At 38.4% G+C, this 13,985-nt stretch overlaps 1 protein-coding gene across 1 annotated transcript; it reads left to right on the top strand.

Annotated features, from left to right (window-relative positions):
- The first annotated feature begins 477 nt into the window (after nt 1–477).
- Nucleotides 478–13,296, top strand: arfgap1 (ADP-ribosylation factor GTPase activating protein 1). Its single transcript, XM_079218107.1, has 14 exons — nt 478–607; nt 2,874–2,944; nt 3,472–3,581; nt 3,670–3,841; nt 4,179–4,279; nt 4,376–4,462; nt 4,562–4,676; nt 4,769–4,825; nt 4,961–4,993; nt 5,223–5,252; nt 6,921–6,977; nt 8,763–8,822; nt 9,382–9,437; nt 9,529–13,296. Exons 2-14 carry the CDS (start codon nt 2,885–2,887, stop codon nt 9,866–9,868), a joined length of 1,278 nt encoding a protein of 425 aa, XP_079074233.1. The 5' UTR covers nt 478–607; nt 2,874–2,884; the 3' UTR covers nt 9,869–13,296.
- Nucleotides 13,297–13,985: the final 689 nt, after the last annotated feature.

Genomic DNA, 13,985 nt, shown 5'->3' with positions numbered 1-13,985 from the left:
AGAAGTAATTCAAAGTGTTTTGCACAAGGCAAATAAGTGGGGTAAGTAGTTGACATTAATACAATTAAAGGCTGAATTACATTTAGTTGCTTCACTTTGTGTCCTGGTATTGACCGTCATGCTGGTTCAATGTCACCAAGTTGGAGACAGATATCTCAGTTCAGCCTCGTAATGTGTAAATGTCTGCTAATTATGCCCAGAGAAAGACACTACTTTTGAGATGGGACAATAACAGCACGGGATGCCAAATTTAGACCGTGTATCTTATGATTTTATCACGGTCCGGTTCTCGTGTGCATTCTGGCTCCGAAGCAGCAGAGGCAGCAGAGAGAAAGAAACCCAGAGAGACAGGAGGATCCAAATGAAGACGAGGAAGACGGACTCCCATGATGCATTGCACTGCCAACGTATGCAAACAGGAACATGGCTACCGGTGCTTAACATCAGCAGCCTCTCGTTACAATACACTTCTGTTGACCTGACACAGCCTGTGACATTATAGTGTTTGCTGTGCCTCCGCCGCAAAAGAAGAGCTTTCTCAGAGTTCACCGGCGGAGCAGCAGAGAAGAAGAAAACAGCGTCTTCATATTTCATCAATCACAGACAGGTAACGGTTCAGCTAGCTCGGGCGACAGCTAACGTTAGCTTTGTCTTTGGTTACAACACTTAACGCTACATTTTAACATGTTGGGGGAAATGTCCACGTTCAAATAAGTATTTAACGATAAGCCAAAATCAAACAGGACAACAGGGTCTTAACGGTTTACTCGTTTGTCGTTGAATGTACACGGAACCCGATGTCTGACATGTGTAACGCTAGTGTTTGTTACGTGTCTCGGAGCGGTGACACGACTGCAATTCTGTGTGGAAACCACGAATAGTTTCAGCATTTGTGATTTCATTAAGAGACAGACGTCACCATGACTTCTGTCTTATAATTATGGTTATTTTCATTTAGTACATTTAGTCAATTTCATTCAAGTACATCTTAATAAAGACATCTGATTAGCTTAACTAGCATCCTCGCTCTTGTTGAGAACATACGACTTTAAAGAACATATCTATGAAGTCTATCTGTGAATTTGCTCCTAGGAATCTCCCAAAATGCTCAAGCTTGGCAGAGCGCACACATTTCTCCTATTGCATTGTGTCTCCTAATCAAGTGGTGCTGGTTTGAGGAATGTAAACCTACCAGTCGACTGAGTTTTCTTTGCTGACGTTTCCTCTCATATTCATCTGATAGTCTGCATGGTTTTTTGAATAGTCTCTCTGTGAAAACATCACACCTATCTGAGAATCGCACAGTTCAAATCCAGCCTGATACTGACGCTGCACTGTGTAGTGTACTGTTTATGATTTTGTTATTTAGCAGGTTAGTATCGGTATCTTTAAACTATTGCTGTTATGATTAGATGGTAAATCAATTAAGTGATCATTCTGTAGTGGCTTTTGGACTGCTTGATTTTTAACGTTACATTGGGCTCTGTAAAATTGTGATGGTTAATTGTGTTATAACTGTGTTGTTCATGCTGTACACATCTATTGAACTTCTGTCCATCCGGGAAGAGGGATCCTCCTCTGTTGCTCCCCCTACAGTTTCTTCCTTTTTTCCATCGGTGTTAAAGTTTTTTTTGCGGGGACTTTTTCCTTTGCCGATGTGAGGTCCCGGGACAGAGCATGTCGTCTGTGTACAAGATTGTTAAGCCCTCTGAGGCGATTTTGGGCTGTACAAAATAAATTGAATAGAGTAAATCTTATTCAGTTCCATACCTGAGTTTAAAGGGTAAAGCTGGCTTTTTCCATTGAAAAAGACCAATACCAACCATGCATTATTCTCATACATATTTTTTTTTTTTTTCATTATTTTATGTGGTTCTCTGTCCCAGGCCCATGCATTCGTATAGAACATGTATATCTTTAAAACAATGATAACATTTCTTAAAATAACTGCTACGTTTGTTTCTAAAACAGCTAGGCACTGTAGATTTGAGCTATCATTAAGAATGCATTTGATAGGGATGTGCTTTAATACACATGTAGTGCTGTATAGCAGTAGATCAGTGTAGGATGGGCTCTAAAGAAACTAGTGTCGATGTACATTGCATTGACGGCGTGTCACACAGTGTGATGTATGGTTTACTGATGTGTTTTAGTCTTTTCATGGGATTACCGAAGCAGAGTATTACATCCTCTGTTTAGATATATTCAAAAGACACAAATACTTCTGGGAATAAATACTTTACTACAAAGAGAACATTCACATAGTTTAATCTTTGTCGACAAAGAGAAAGAAAAAAAAATATATCACCACTGTGTAGGGATTACAGCAGTGTAATGAGTGAATGTTACCCAAACAATATCTGCTGGCATAGTGTCCTGGTACTTGGTTAATTAATCATTACGCTTGTTTTCGTTCTTCGCAATAACAACTCTGTATTCTGGTTAGAGGTCTGTGCTGTTTGGTGTCAATGAGAGGATTTTGCTCCTGTGGAATTGTATTTTCACATTTTATACACCAGAGTAAAACAATATGTAATCCAAAGATGTATTGATAATACAAAATAAGAATTTGTTGCAGCCCCAGTTTTAAAAGTGCGTTCTGACCTCCTGTATCATTCTGGGAAGGTTTTACTGCAACTTTTTGTCACTTCCCTTGGCAGCACTCTGCCTGCTGCTTTTATCTGCTTTCAAGGCGAGGCACAGTTCATCTCAATCCTTCTGTCTTTGGAGCAGCTATCTGCTTTGAACCAGAGACTGGTTAAAATTCACAAAATAAATCTGACTCTTTTGAACATATCTATACAGATTATTCCATACTCTTCTTTGATAATTAAATGCGTTACTTAAGAAAGTCCTCTACCGTTTTCTTCCAGTGTGGGTCAACATGGCGAGTCCAAGGACCAGAAGAGTTCTGAAGGAAGTGAGAACCCAAGACGAGAATAATGTAAGCCTTCACAGCAACTTATTCATACGGCTAACCTTCACTTCTTAGTCACAATCGTGTCGACTCACTGGACCCTTAAAATGCACATTGCTGGAGGTAGCAGGTGTTTGGGATGCCTGCAAAGCAGCTCAATATCACTGTCCTTCACAAACCTTCCTCGCTTTCATCAATGATCAAATAAACGGTGGCAGTAATTTTAGGTCCTAATTTCACTGCCAGCGGACATCTTGTTGGCCTGCATCTTTGGCGATACTATTTGACAGATATGTGTCCTAAACTAAAAATAAATGCACGATATCAATACATATTGTATTGTTCTATTTATTTAACTGACACTTCAGTGTGAAATGATTGTGTACAATGTTAAAACACATGGGGTTAATTCACTTGTTGTATACCATATACATTTTCCTTATGAATGCAGGATCAGGCTACATATAATCTTCAATGTACAACCGTTTGTAAATCCACCTCCTGAAGAGATGTGTAAATGTATGAATTATCCAATGTGCCTTGTTGTTTTTCAGCTTTGTTTTGAGTGTGGTGCTTTTAACCCTCAATGGGTTAGTGTGACCTATGGGATCTGGATTTGTCTTGAGTGCTCTGGCAAGCACAGGGGCCTGGGAGTACATCTCAGGTGAGACTAGTGGAATGTATTATGGTGTTGATGATTTTGGAGATGTTGGATAGCCTAATAATAATTAATGTTTCTGCCCTGTCTGCAGTTTTGTGCGCTCCGTCACCATGGACAAGTGGAAAGATATTGAGCTTGAGAAGATGAAAGCGGGAGGAAATGGAATATTCCGTCTATTTCTTGAAGGTCAAGATGATTATGATTCCACCTGGACGTTACAGGAGAAATACAACAGCAAAGCTGCTGCACTCTTTAGAGACAAGGTGAGGTGTGCAGCTGTATAGGTCTTTGATTAATTTCTTTCACATTTAAGACTACATTCTCCATTATCTCATACAGGGAGTTAAGCATGTTATTTGAATATCTGTAGTAATCCATTTGTTCATATATGTTTTAAACAGATAAAGTACTAAATGGGTCAAAGAAGGAACTATACTTTAAATTCCTAATTGCAAGTGTGTATACCCGATAAGATGCATATCTTTACATTGATATCTATAGGCAGAATTATTAGTTTTGGCTAAGGCTTTTTTTAAATAACTAGTTTGTGAATGCGTCTTATTTTGATCAGATTAATTCATCCTCTTTTGACTGTGACAGGTTGTAACTTTAGCAGAGGGTAAGGAGTGGTCCATTGAGACATCCCCTGCCAGAAACTGGACATCTCCTCAACCCAAGACTAGCCTTTCATCCTCTCATCGGTAAAAGTGATTTTTAACACATTCACACTATGGACAATGGCAGATTACATGATAGGCATTCACTTTAACTAGTGAATTCATGCTTCTGTCAAACAGCTCTGGAGGTCCTGGACAAAGCTCAGCCAAGTCTAGCGACAAAGCTTTTGAAGACTGGTTGGGTGATGATGTTAACTCGTATCAGAGGTGAGAGCCTCACTTTTTTTTTTTTTTACATTTCTTTTATTATGCACTCGTTTATTGGTTTCTTTGACTTTAGTGTTTTATTTCTTTATGCTTTGTTAGTGGAGGAGGCTATAGTGGGAATCAAGAGAATCGGTACGTTGGCTTTGGCAACACAGTGACCCCAGAGAAGAAAGAGGATGACTTCATCAACAACGCCATGTCTTCTATTTATTCAGTAGGTCACAATGTATATCTCTTGTCCGAGTTGTACTTTTTATTGTATGTTTCTTCCCCCGTGGCAATTTTTCACTTATTTTTTTTTTGCAGGGCTGGAGCAGCTTTGCTGTTGGAGCAAGCAAGTTTGCTTCTATCGCTAAAGATAATGTAAGTGTATTTATGTGGTGGATGCTTTATAGTTTTTTTGTGTTGTATTGAATTTGATTCTGATTATTATGCACACAAAAAGGAAAATTCCTATTAAAATATAGACATCATTCATATTTTTCCCCTCTCATATAGACATCTAAACTTGCAAACCAAGCAACCTTAAAGGTAAGACTGACAGTCATGGGTAACTTGTTTCCACTACTAGTAATCTTTGTCTGTCGGGATTGTGTTTGAAGTTTTCCTCTGACCGCTCTGTTTTGTTGAATAGGACCCCTACACCTAAAGGGAATTAGAGTGTTCAAAAATGTATGCCATCTTTTACCATATCATGTCAATTTCCAGCTGCAATAACTGTGTTACTACTTTAATATATCTTTGCCTTCTCTGGATGTAGTTAAAGGGCTATAAAGCACCCCCAGAACCGGTAAAGCAGATAATGGGTGCATGGCGCTTATTCTGCATCATGTTTTTTTTAAGATGCATATTACCCTTTTTTTTATTTTTATTTTTTGTTAGCTTGTCAGTTTTTCAGTCAGTTTTTTTTTTTTTTTTTTTTTTTTCACATTACAAACATTTCGCTAAATGGTGAACATCATCTTCACGTGCTTCTGCTTGGATAATGTGTTTTTCTTGGGGCTTATTCTTTGACTTGATGGATAACCTGAGGAAGACAGTTTAACTGTATTGTGAGGTGGGGATTGACTTTAATTCCTACCCCCAATATAGAAAGGTTGTTCATGAACTGTTCACTCACATCCATTGATAATGGGTTATCCATTCATGCATGCCAGTTTTTGTGTTGACTGCTAACCGTGCTGTAGAAGTGTAATGGTATGTAAAAACAATTAAGATAATCAAAATCAATGCAGAGCAACATTTTGTATATATATTTATTATTATGTATGTATGGGTGTTTGCTACTCATCTATTGTTATGTTCTATACATAAGGCAACTAGAAAAAAAAACCTAAGGAAGAATTGAAGCTTACACTTTTGTAATCCTAGTTCTAGCGCAGGTGCCGCGCTCTACTGAACTCTGTGGCGTAGCCATTCAATCAGGATGTGCCGACCAGAATGCGTAAAGAACCCACAGTGTATAAGGCCGCACACATGACAACCTCTGTCTGCCACCCTACACTCTCTTCAGCGGGTTGCTTAGCAGCATCTAGGTGTAGGGCTCTGCTTATCGAACTAGGGTTACAACATCGTAACCTTAGTTCTAACTCACACAGGCTTTGAATTCATGCCCTGCCACGGCCCAACCACACTGATCCTAGAGGTTAGTCGCTGTAGCCATCATCTTTTTAATAACCTACGCCACCCCAGCAGCCACCCAACCCTGGCAGGCAACTGAACTGGATAGAGCCATGGCTAAGCTGCACATGGAGCGAACCTACAGTGGCTAGAGACATCACATGGCTTTAGGCTGGTAAGATGCCAATGAAACGCCCAACACAGCCAAAAAGCCTCTGCAACCAGCTGAAATATGTTGTCCACATTTTCCAGAGTCTTCCGGTAGAGGCTTATTGCTCTCTGACCCACCAGAGTTCTTAAAGTGCGGAGATGAGCAGTCAGTGGGCAAATTACACTGAAGAGAGAAAGGCAGACAACTCTGTGTGTTGCCTTATATACTGTGGGAACCAATTTGGGTACCTGATTGGCCGGCTGTGCTCCTCAGTGGGCAAATACGTGCTCCCGATTGGAGGAGAGTATTGTCCATAGAGTCCTGTAAAGGCGGGAGCCTGTAGGAGTCAGAACATAAATCCTATATGTAACATGTTCCTTTGAAGAACTTACGAGGCAGAGTAGGACAGCAAAGACCTTGTCTTTTTGTAGTATTTGGAATATAGATGAAGACTTAAAAGGCTTCTAGTGTTTCACCAAACTCTACTGTAAGAAATAGATTGCAGCATCGCCTCATAAGAGAAGTTTACTTTGAACCATTCCGCCCTCTAGTGCTTGCTCAGTGTCATGGTGAATGTGAATGGCTGTCACTTCATGCAACTTCAGAACAAGCAGCTCAGTGTCTTGCTCTACTGTGAATGTTTAACTGTTTCATTCAAGTGAATTCTCCCCTCTGACTTTCAACTAGGCTGCAGAGTTAGGACAGACATTAAATGAGAATGTTATCAAACCCACCCACGAAAAGGTAACATTGATGTTTGAAGTTGTTGATTTGGTGGTGGGATACAGTCCTTTTTAGAGAAAGAAAACAGCTTCAGATGTGAATGTGCTATTTTCTGCGCTGCTTGTCTTTGTCTTTTATCTGCTTCATGCCAGCTTGCATCAAACGACAAAAGCTGCAGTTTTAAGGATGCAAAAAAAATCCAACTTTTTGATTTCTCCACTTGACTCGGCAATGAGATTTGAAGAAGCACACAGCTGTGAACTGTTTATTTGGGAACGGATGAGAGTCAGATTGAACTTTCGGTCACTGAGCAAAGCTTAAAGTGCATTTACACATTTGGAGGAACCAAAATATTATATCAGATATCATGCCTCATATCAAAGCATTCAGTTTTTCCCTTCAAAGTATCACACGGGTAATTTATTGAATGTCTTATAAACATGTCCATTTTATATCATTATTATTATTATTGAATTAAGGGCTGCACGTTGGTGCAGTGGCTAGCACTGTCACCTCCTTCTGTGTGGAGTCTGCACGTTATCCCCGTGGCAGCGTGGGTTCCCTCTGGGTTCTACGGCTTCCTCGCAGAGTCCAAAGACATGCACCTTAGGTTTAGGTTAATTGGAGACTTTAAAATTCCCCATACGTGTGAAAGTGAGCGTGAATGGTTGTCTGTCTCTGTGTGAGCCCTGTGATAAACTGGCGCCAAATGTCAGCTGGGATCGGCTCCAGCGACCCTAAAATAAGTAAGCGGTTTGGAGAATGGAATTATTTTATTGGCAATTAAAGTAGGGTTGAGCGTCGGTTACATGAGCCTTCGTTACCCTGGAATATACAGAGCATGTTACATCAGCATCCAATCTTAATATCAATGCTACATTTAACAAATATTTAATTCAGCTTAAAATGTGGGCCACACTCACCCTGAAAAATAATGTAAATCTATTATCTATTGAAAATTCTTAACCAAATTAATTTTCGCATTCATCTGGTGGGGCAACTGTATATAAAAAAAAAATCTATTTTGGCCTACATTTTGTCATTAACGTCAAGTTTCACTGATCAATGGCAAAAGTTAAAATACCAGTCTTGGTCCTTACATTTCTCAAATGGTGACATTTTGTTAAGTAATGTTAACATGAAATGACACGACCTGGAGCTCTTCAAGTGATAATTAGTTGCTCCTTGGCTTTCAGATTCAGTCTGTTTAAGCGTTTGCATCAGAATACACTTTGTTTTTAGTAAAACCCAGAGGTCATGGTGAGTTGTTTCCACTAACTGCTTGAACGCTTTACGTTCAAGTAAGCAGCCCCTGGATGTGTCTTTTAATGCGTTCAAATGAGTCCTGTTTGGCTATAAGAGAACTTGTTGAAATGAGAGTTAACTTTGTGATAATAGATCTCTTTCCCCTTCTGTGTGGTTTACTCTCTACAGATTTACAGAAAGTTGAAAGGCCAATGAGAGAAACTATTTTTAAACTAAATGTTTTTGTCTTCTTATGTACAGTTGGCATTTGTGATTTAAGGTGTCTATAGTATGCGCTTTGTAACAATCTTCTTTCTCTCTTGCTGAGCGCTTACAGCTTCTTTTACTTTGGACTTCTTTTTTCTTTAGAATAACAACCTTTTGTTGGATTCAAACAAAAGATTGTTGTTTTCTCCTGTTGATTACCAGTGCCCTTAACAAAACACATCACTTTTCTCACACTTATAAACAAACTGCTGCTTATTACATGTAAATTAGACAAATATATGTGGACGATACTGTGGTTTTTAATAGTTTTTAATGATAATTTGGCTCATTCAGGTAAAAGATGGCAAATTTCTAGACGAAATGACAGTCGGCATCACTGGGCTGGCAACCAAGGTAGGATGGGCAGACCTCTGCCAGATGTACAGATGCCAAACCAGTCTCCTGAGCCAGGAACAGCAGCTCTGATCAACATGTCTAACTTCTTAGAGCAGATACGCTGAAACTGCGAGCCGGCCTCAGCCCCTGCAGCGTTACCCTCAAAGGAGACTGGTTTCGCTGTGATGATGAATGTTTAAATAATTGTAATTTAATGTCATCTCTCATTTTTCTTGCTGCCATTTTTAATCTGGTGGTGAGTACCTGGTGGTCCAACTTCCTGATGTAAAGTGTTAGAAAAGAAACATACGCTTTCAGTTGTATTATTACTGCCTCTAATTGTTGTTAAAAATAGAAATGAAGCATAATATATTCATTTGTTGTGCAGCTGATATTGATTATTTATGGGTTTAGATTAGATATTTAAATTCCTTTTTTAATTATCCTTTCAACCACCATTAGTTTTTTTTACCACTGGATTTAATTTTCAGATGAAGTAAAATACCATTTGTTTCTTCAGTCACAATGTTTTAACACTGACAGTAACAGGTGATTAACAGTCTTGTCTGTTTTTTAGGTTCAGGGAGCTGGTTCAAAATTGACTAATCTCTTCACGGGAAAACCGGAGGATGGGTAATAATAACTTCATACTTATTTTTTTAATACAAAGTCCTTTGTACTTGATGAATTAAAGCAGCAACATGAACATGTTCTGACCGTTCAGGTCTACCGGAGAGAGCTACCAGAACATGGATGCCACTGAGGGATATCAAGGCAGTTCTACTCAGCCGGTCTCAAAGGACTTTTGGGAAACCTTTGGCAGCAGCAACTCCTTAAAGGCCCCGAAATCACCCAGCAGTGACAGCTGGACCATCGCAGAAAATTCTGCAAAGAAGAGCTCTGACAGTTGGGACAATTGGGGCTCCGAAGCGGCGTCCAACAACAAACACAGCACAGAGGAGAGCTGGGAAGCCTGGGACAACAACTGGGAGAACGCAGAGGGTAAGACGAAGAAGAGTCCCACGAAACCGGCTGAGGAAACCTGGGATAATGCAGACTGGTAGTGACCTCACAACCATACATCCCATCACCCTTCTCCCCACTCTGGCCTTTTCCTTCTGTTTCTCTCTCTGCTCATCTCACCCGCACTTTTAGGGAAAGAGCTGTGTCAGCTTAGTTCCCATCAATCCATTCAAAAATATATTTATTATAAACCCAAGCAACAATAAATGAAGCCCTGGGGTTAGGTTTTGCTCATTGTTAAAGGAATATTCTTAAAATGTGCAACTATACTGACTTGCAGTCATGTATTTTATTGCAAATTGCCTTCATCCGCAGAAAGTGAGAATAAATCAGTGTAGATATGGCCATAACGTTCTGCTCCCCAAGCATAATACTTTAAAGAATGAAGAAGCCAGTGTTATGGGTTTAATGATACTGGTTCTCAATTCAAATATAAAGCCGATGCATGACGGAGAAAATCTGACACTGTAAATATGAATTCTTGTAAATACAGTATGATTGACTAAACACTATTGACATGATTTTCTGTTTGTTCAATCACATTCATATGTTTTGCCCCTGGACCTTTTGCACATTTTGTTTGTTTATCAAATCAAAGGAACCAACAACCACTGTCACAAATTGGCTTAAATTGATCAAGTCTGTGTGAATATGTACCATTTAAATAAAATAATCTAATGAGTTGGAGCTACAGTAAGTTACCCTTGTAGTGTTGTTGTTTTTGTTTAAAATGTGCAAATAGTCAATGGGTTTGAAAACAGAGCTGTGGATACATCATGTTTTTAAGAGCAGAAAATGGACTGGATGGTTAAAAGTTGAATTCCGTGTTTCACAAAAGAATAAAATGTATCAATAATTGCCCTTTTTTAAATTGTAAAAGTGTCATTTTGACTTCTGGCTTGTTCTGGAAATGTATTTAATCTAACTTCAATGAGCTGTTGCAACTCATTTTGATTGGTTGATACAAGATTGTGATTTTACTATCAGTCTTTTCCATCTTCTCCATCAACAGCTCAAGGTCTGCGACTCTCATTCAAACATTCTTTGTAAAGTTAAAATATTCTTTTTAGGCACATCCCCAACATAATTTTTTTTTTGCGTTAAGCAGTTCCTCGAGTAACTTTATACTTCATTAGGTAAAGTTTCCACAACAATAAACATTTCTATACAGCTTTATCTATTAGGGTTGAACATTGAATTACAATAAAATGTCACAATAATGGCTAATCATTATTGGTCTGATTTACCTGAACTTGAAGCCAGCTGATCCTTTTTTTTTTTTTAATCAAAACTTTCAAATTAGAGCTCACATGGTCAGGATAAACTGTATTCTCTGATTCTTATGAACCTAGCGGATGATCAGAAACGGTGAATAATGCCTCGTATTTTGAAAGACACTTGTTGGATCAGCAATTATTTAATCCATAATATCGCAATCTTTTTTTTCAAGATTTGGTATTTTTAGATCATTGTCTAAAGATTATATATATATATATATATATATATAGTTTATTGTAGATAATTCCTCATTGCAGGATAATATTCTGTACGTACTGTATGCGAGTGTTTCAATAAGTTGACGCAGATTTTAACTGCATGGTGTTTCCTGTAACTTGTGACCTCAACTGAACCGTCTGGTCATTGTAAATGTCATCTCGTATGAAGCAACTCTGTGTTCTCCACATCTGGTTTATTGCAGCACCTCAGTCATTATGTGTTGTGAGGATTTGGTGTCACAGATATCTTCACACTTGTTAATGAGGCTCATTATACGCTGGCTGCTTAGACTGTCATAGCTCTCAATTACTTGTTATGAATTAATTCGGCAGCTGCACTCGCATTGTTCATCGTAGATGCAAATTCATCTTTAAAACACTCATTCTTTTAACAATTGGAAATGTAATCCGTGGTGAAATTGGGTATTTGACAAGCCTGTAGTAAACATACATTTAGAACTAGGACAATTTGGCAGAACCTGACTTTCCCATGTGGCCTTTTAATTCCCTATAACATGAGGTGTTGCAACTTAATCATATTTTAAATGACTGTAACATTGAATTGTCCTGTACATGTAATAACCTACAGATGACCAGTCTTCATAGATGATGCAAACCTCTTAAACCAAGCTCAAGTTAAATCCACTTAAACCAACTCCAGGTCTGGGTTAGATTTTTATTTTTTATGTTACAACAAAAGATAAAGTTCTTGACTTCTATGAGAAGACCAGCTTTGGTTTGCACCTGATTCTTTGAGGCTTGGTGTCTGTAATCTTTGGCCAGTTGTTACTTATTAACTGCTCACAGAGGAGTCTACCAGTGTAATCAAGCTGCTGGATGGTTTGTTGTTAGGGTGTTACAACACTTTGCTGTACCTCATGATTAGTAAAGATCATATTTTACTATCGCAGGTTTTAATGTGGGAAAGCTATTTCCTGGGGACGTTATTCCATGTCCATTTCCTACCTCTAAGATGTCTTCAGTTTACGGTGGAGTTTCTTCTGAACCTTTCAGCATTGTTTCGATGTAGACCTTATTGCAGCAGGCCTTGCTGCGGCTCATCTCGTTTTTGCTGAAGGAAGTGTGTTAAAGCAAAGCAACACAGATGTGCATTCGTGAGAATACAATGATGTAAAAACAAACGATCACTCCTGGAACATTGTGTCGCTGAACCGCTGTAGTCGTGTTCATGTATGTGTTGAAAAACCTTAAACAGCTGTGATTGCTTTCTCTCGATGACTGACGTCAGTTTGCTTGCGTGTCTTTGATGCAGTGAAGTGTCCATGTTAGTAAATCACCATCAAATATATATTGTTCACCTCCCATCTTCACTTCTAAAGCTTTATGTCAGTCATTTTGATTTATTCTTATTTTTATGATGGCATGACTTAAAACCTATAAACTGCCAGAAAATGAATGGAAGACTTTGTGCTGTGATATTCAATGTTTTAAAAAGAGAAATATTTGAACAGCCTCATGTCTGAAATCTGCATAAGAGCTTATAGTTCTGAAATACCTTTTTATGGTGAATGTTTGGGGTTAGTGGTACACATGAAACACGGATAAACTGCAGAATGTGCTGATGACTGAAATGCATCCTAAAGGTCTTGATATATGGTGATGATTATTTTTTTTTTATACACCCATTGTAATCTGAAGCCAATTCTAGACTTTAACTTTCCAGAGCAGTAGTTTGGCTCAGTCTCTGTGCCTGTCGAACATTTGAGATTGGGTATGTCAATGTGTATGTTGATGAAACTATTTCTGTCAGAAATACTATTTTTGATGTCATGCATGAGATGTAATGTGGAGCTAAATACATTCAGCTGTTGCTTGATTTTCAAAAGTTGTTTCCTCAGTGAATTTAAGTGCAGTTGTCTGCTTTGCCCCGACAAGTTTCACCAGCAGCCATCCCATGAGGTGAGCCAGTGTTACCTACTCAGCTGAGGCTGAGCATATTTTACCTGTACACATGGTGTCTGTGTTGAATAAAAGTGTGTTGGTGCAGAATCTAGAGTCATTTGTATTGAGCAATATATACATGTTAGGTTAAAGGTTTGGGTAAGTTGTTTAATGTTGGTCTGTTTGGGAACATGTTACTCAAGCTTCTTCTGACATCTTTAGAGATGCTCAATATGGCGGTGGTCAGTATTTCATTCACCAATAAAGAGAATTGTTGTTAGAGTTCCGATAAGGAAGTATTATTCGATAATTACAACAGCTCCAGTTGTTTTGTGCCTGGACCACAAGTATAATGAGTTGAATAATTGTATCAACAAAGACCTTAATGCAAATAGTTGAACTATGCTGACTGGGAAAATACACTAGTCCTAAAAATTGGATTACAATTTAATAATTGTCTTAATATTTTTGCAAAATTGACAAACATAATGATCGTTAGAGTGTATATGTGTTCTATGGCATCTGTTACCTGTTAAACAAACTGCATTGTGTATTTATTTATACACGGCATTTATTCCGTGTTCTGTGTCATGCTTATATGCGCAGGAATGCATTCATCTTATTTATTAATTATTTGCGTCTATGTTTTACAAATCTGATGGTGACATCATTATACAATATGATTATGGTTTCTCTTCAACACTGGAATTGTTTTTTCAGGCTCAAAGTTTCAGGTTAAACATATAATTAACTCATCAGG

This window comes from Taurulus bubalis (assembly GCF_910589615.1).
Source record: "Taurulus bubalis genome assembly, chromosome: 5".
In the NCBI taxonomy this organism is placed as follows: domain Eukaryota; kingdom Metazoa; phylum Chordata; class Actinopteri; order Perciformes; family Cottidae; genus Taurulus; species Taurulus bubalis.
Note: the sequence above shows the minus strand (reverse complement) of the source record. Positions and strands in the feature narration are given on the sequence as shown.

What these genes read in the sequence shown, in the direction of transcription:
- arfgap1 (XM_079218107.1), top strand. Translation starts at nt 2,885, where the DNA reads ATGGCGAGTCCAAGGACCAGAAGAGTTCTGAAGGAAGTGAGAACCCAA. An exon ending in CTGCACTCTTTAGAGACAAG is followed by an intron (nt 3,842 to 4,178) that starts GTGAGGTGTGCA and finishes TGACTGTGACAG; the next exon opens with GTTGTAACTTTAGCAGAGGG. An exon ending in CTTCTATCGCTAAAGATAAT is followed by an intron (nt 4,826 to 4,960) that starts GTAAGTGTATTT and finishes CCTCTCATATAG; the next exon opens with ACATCTAAACTTGCAAACCA.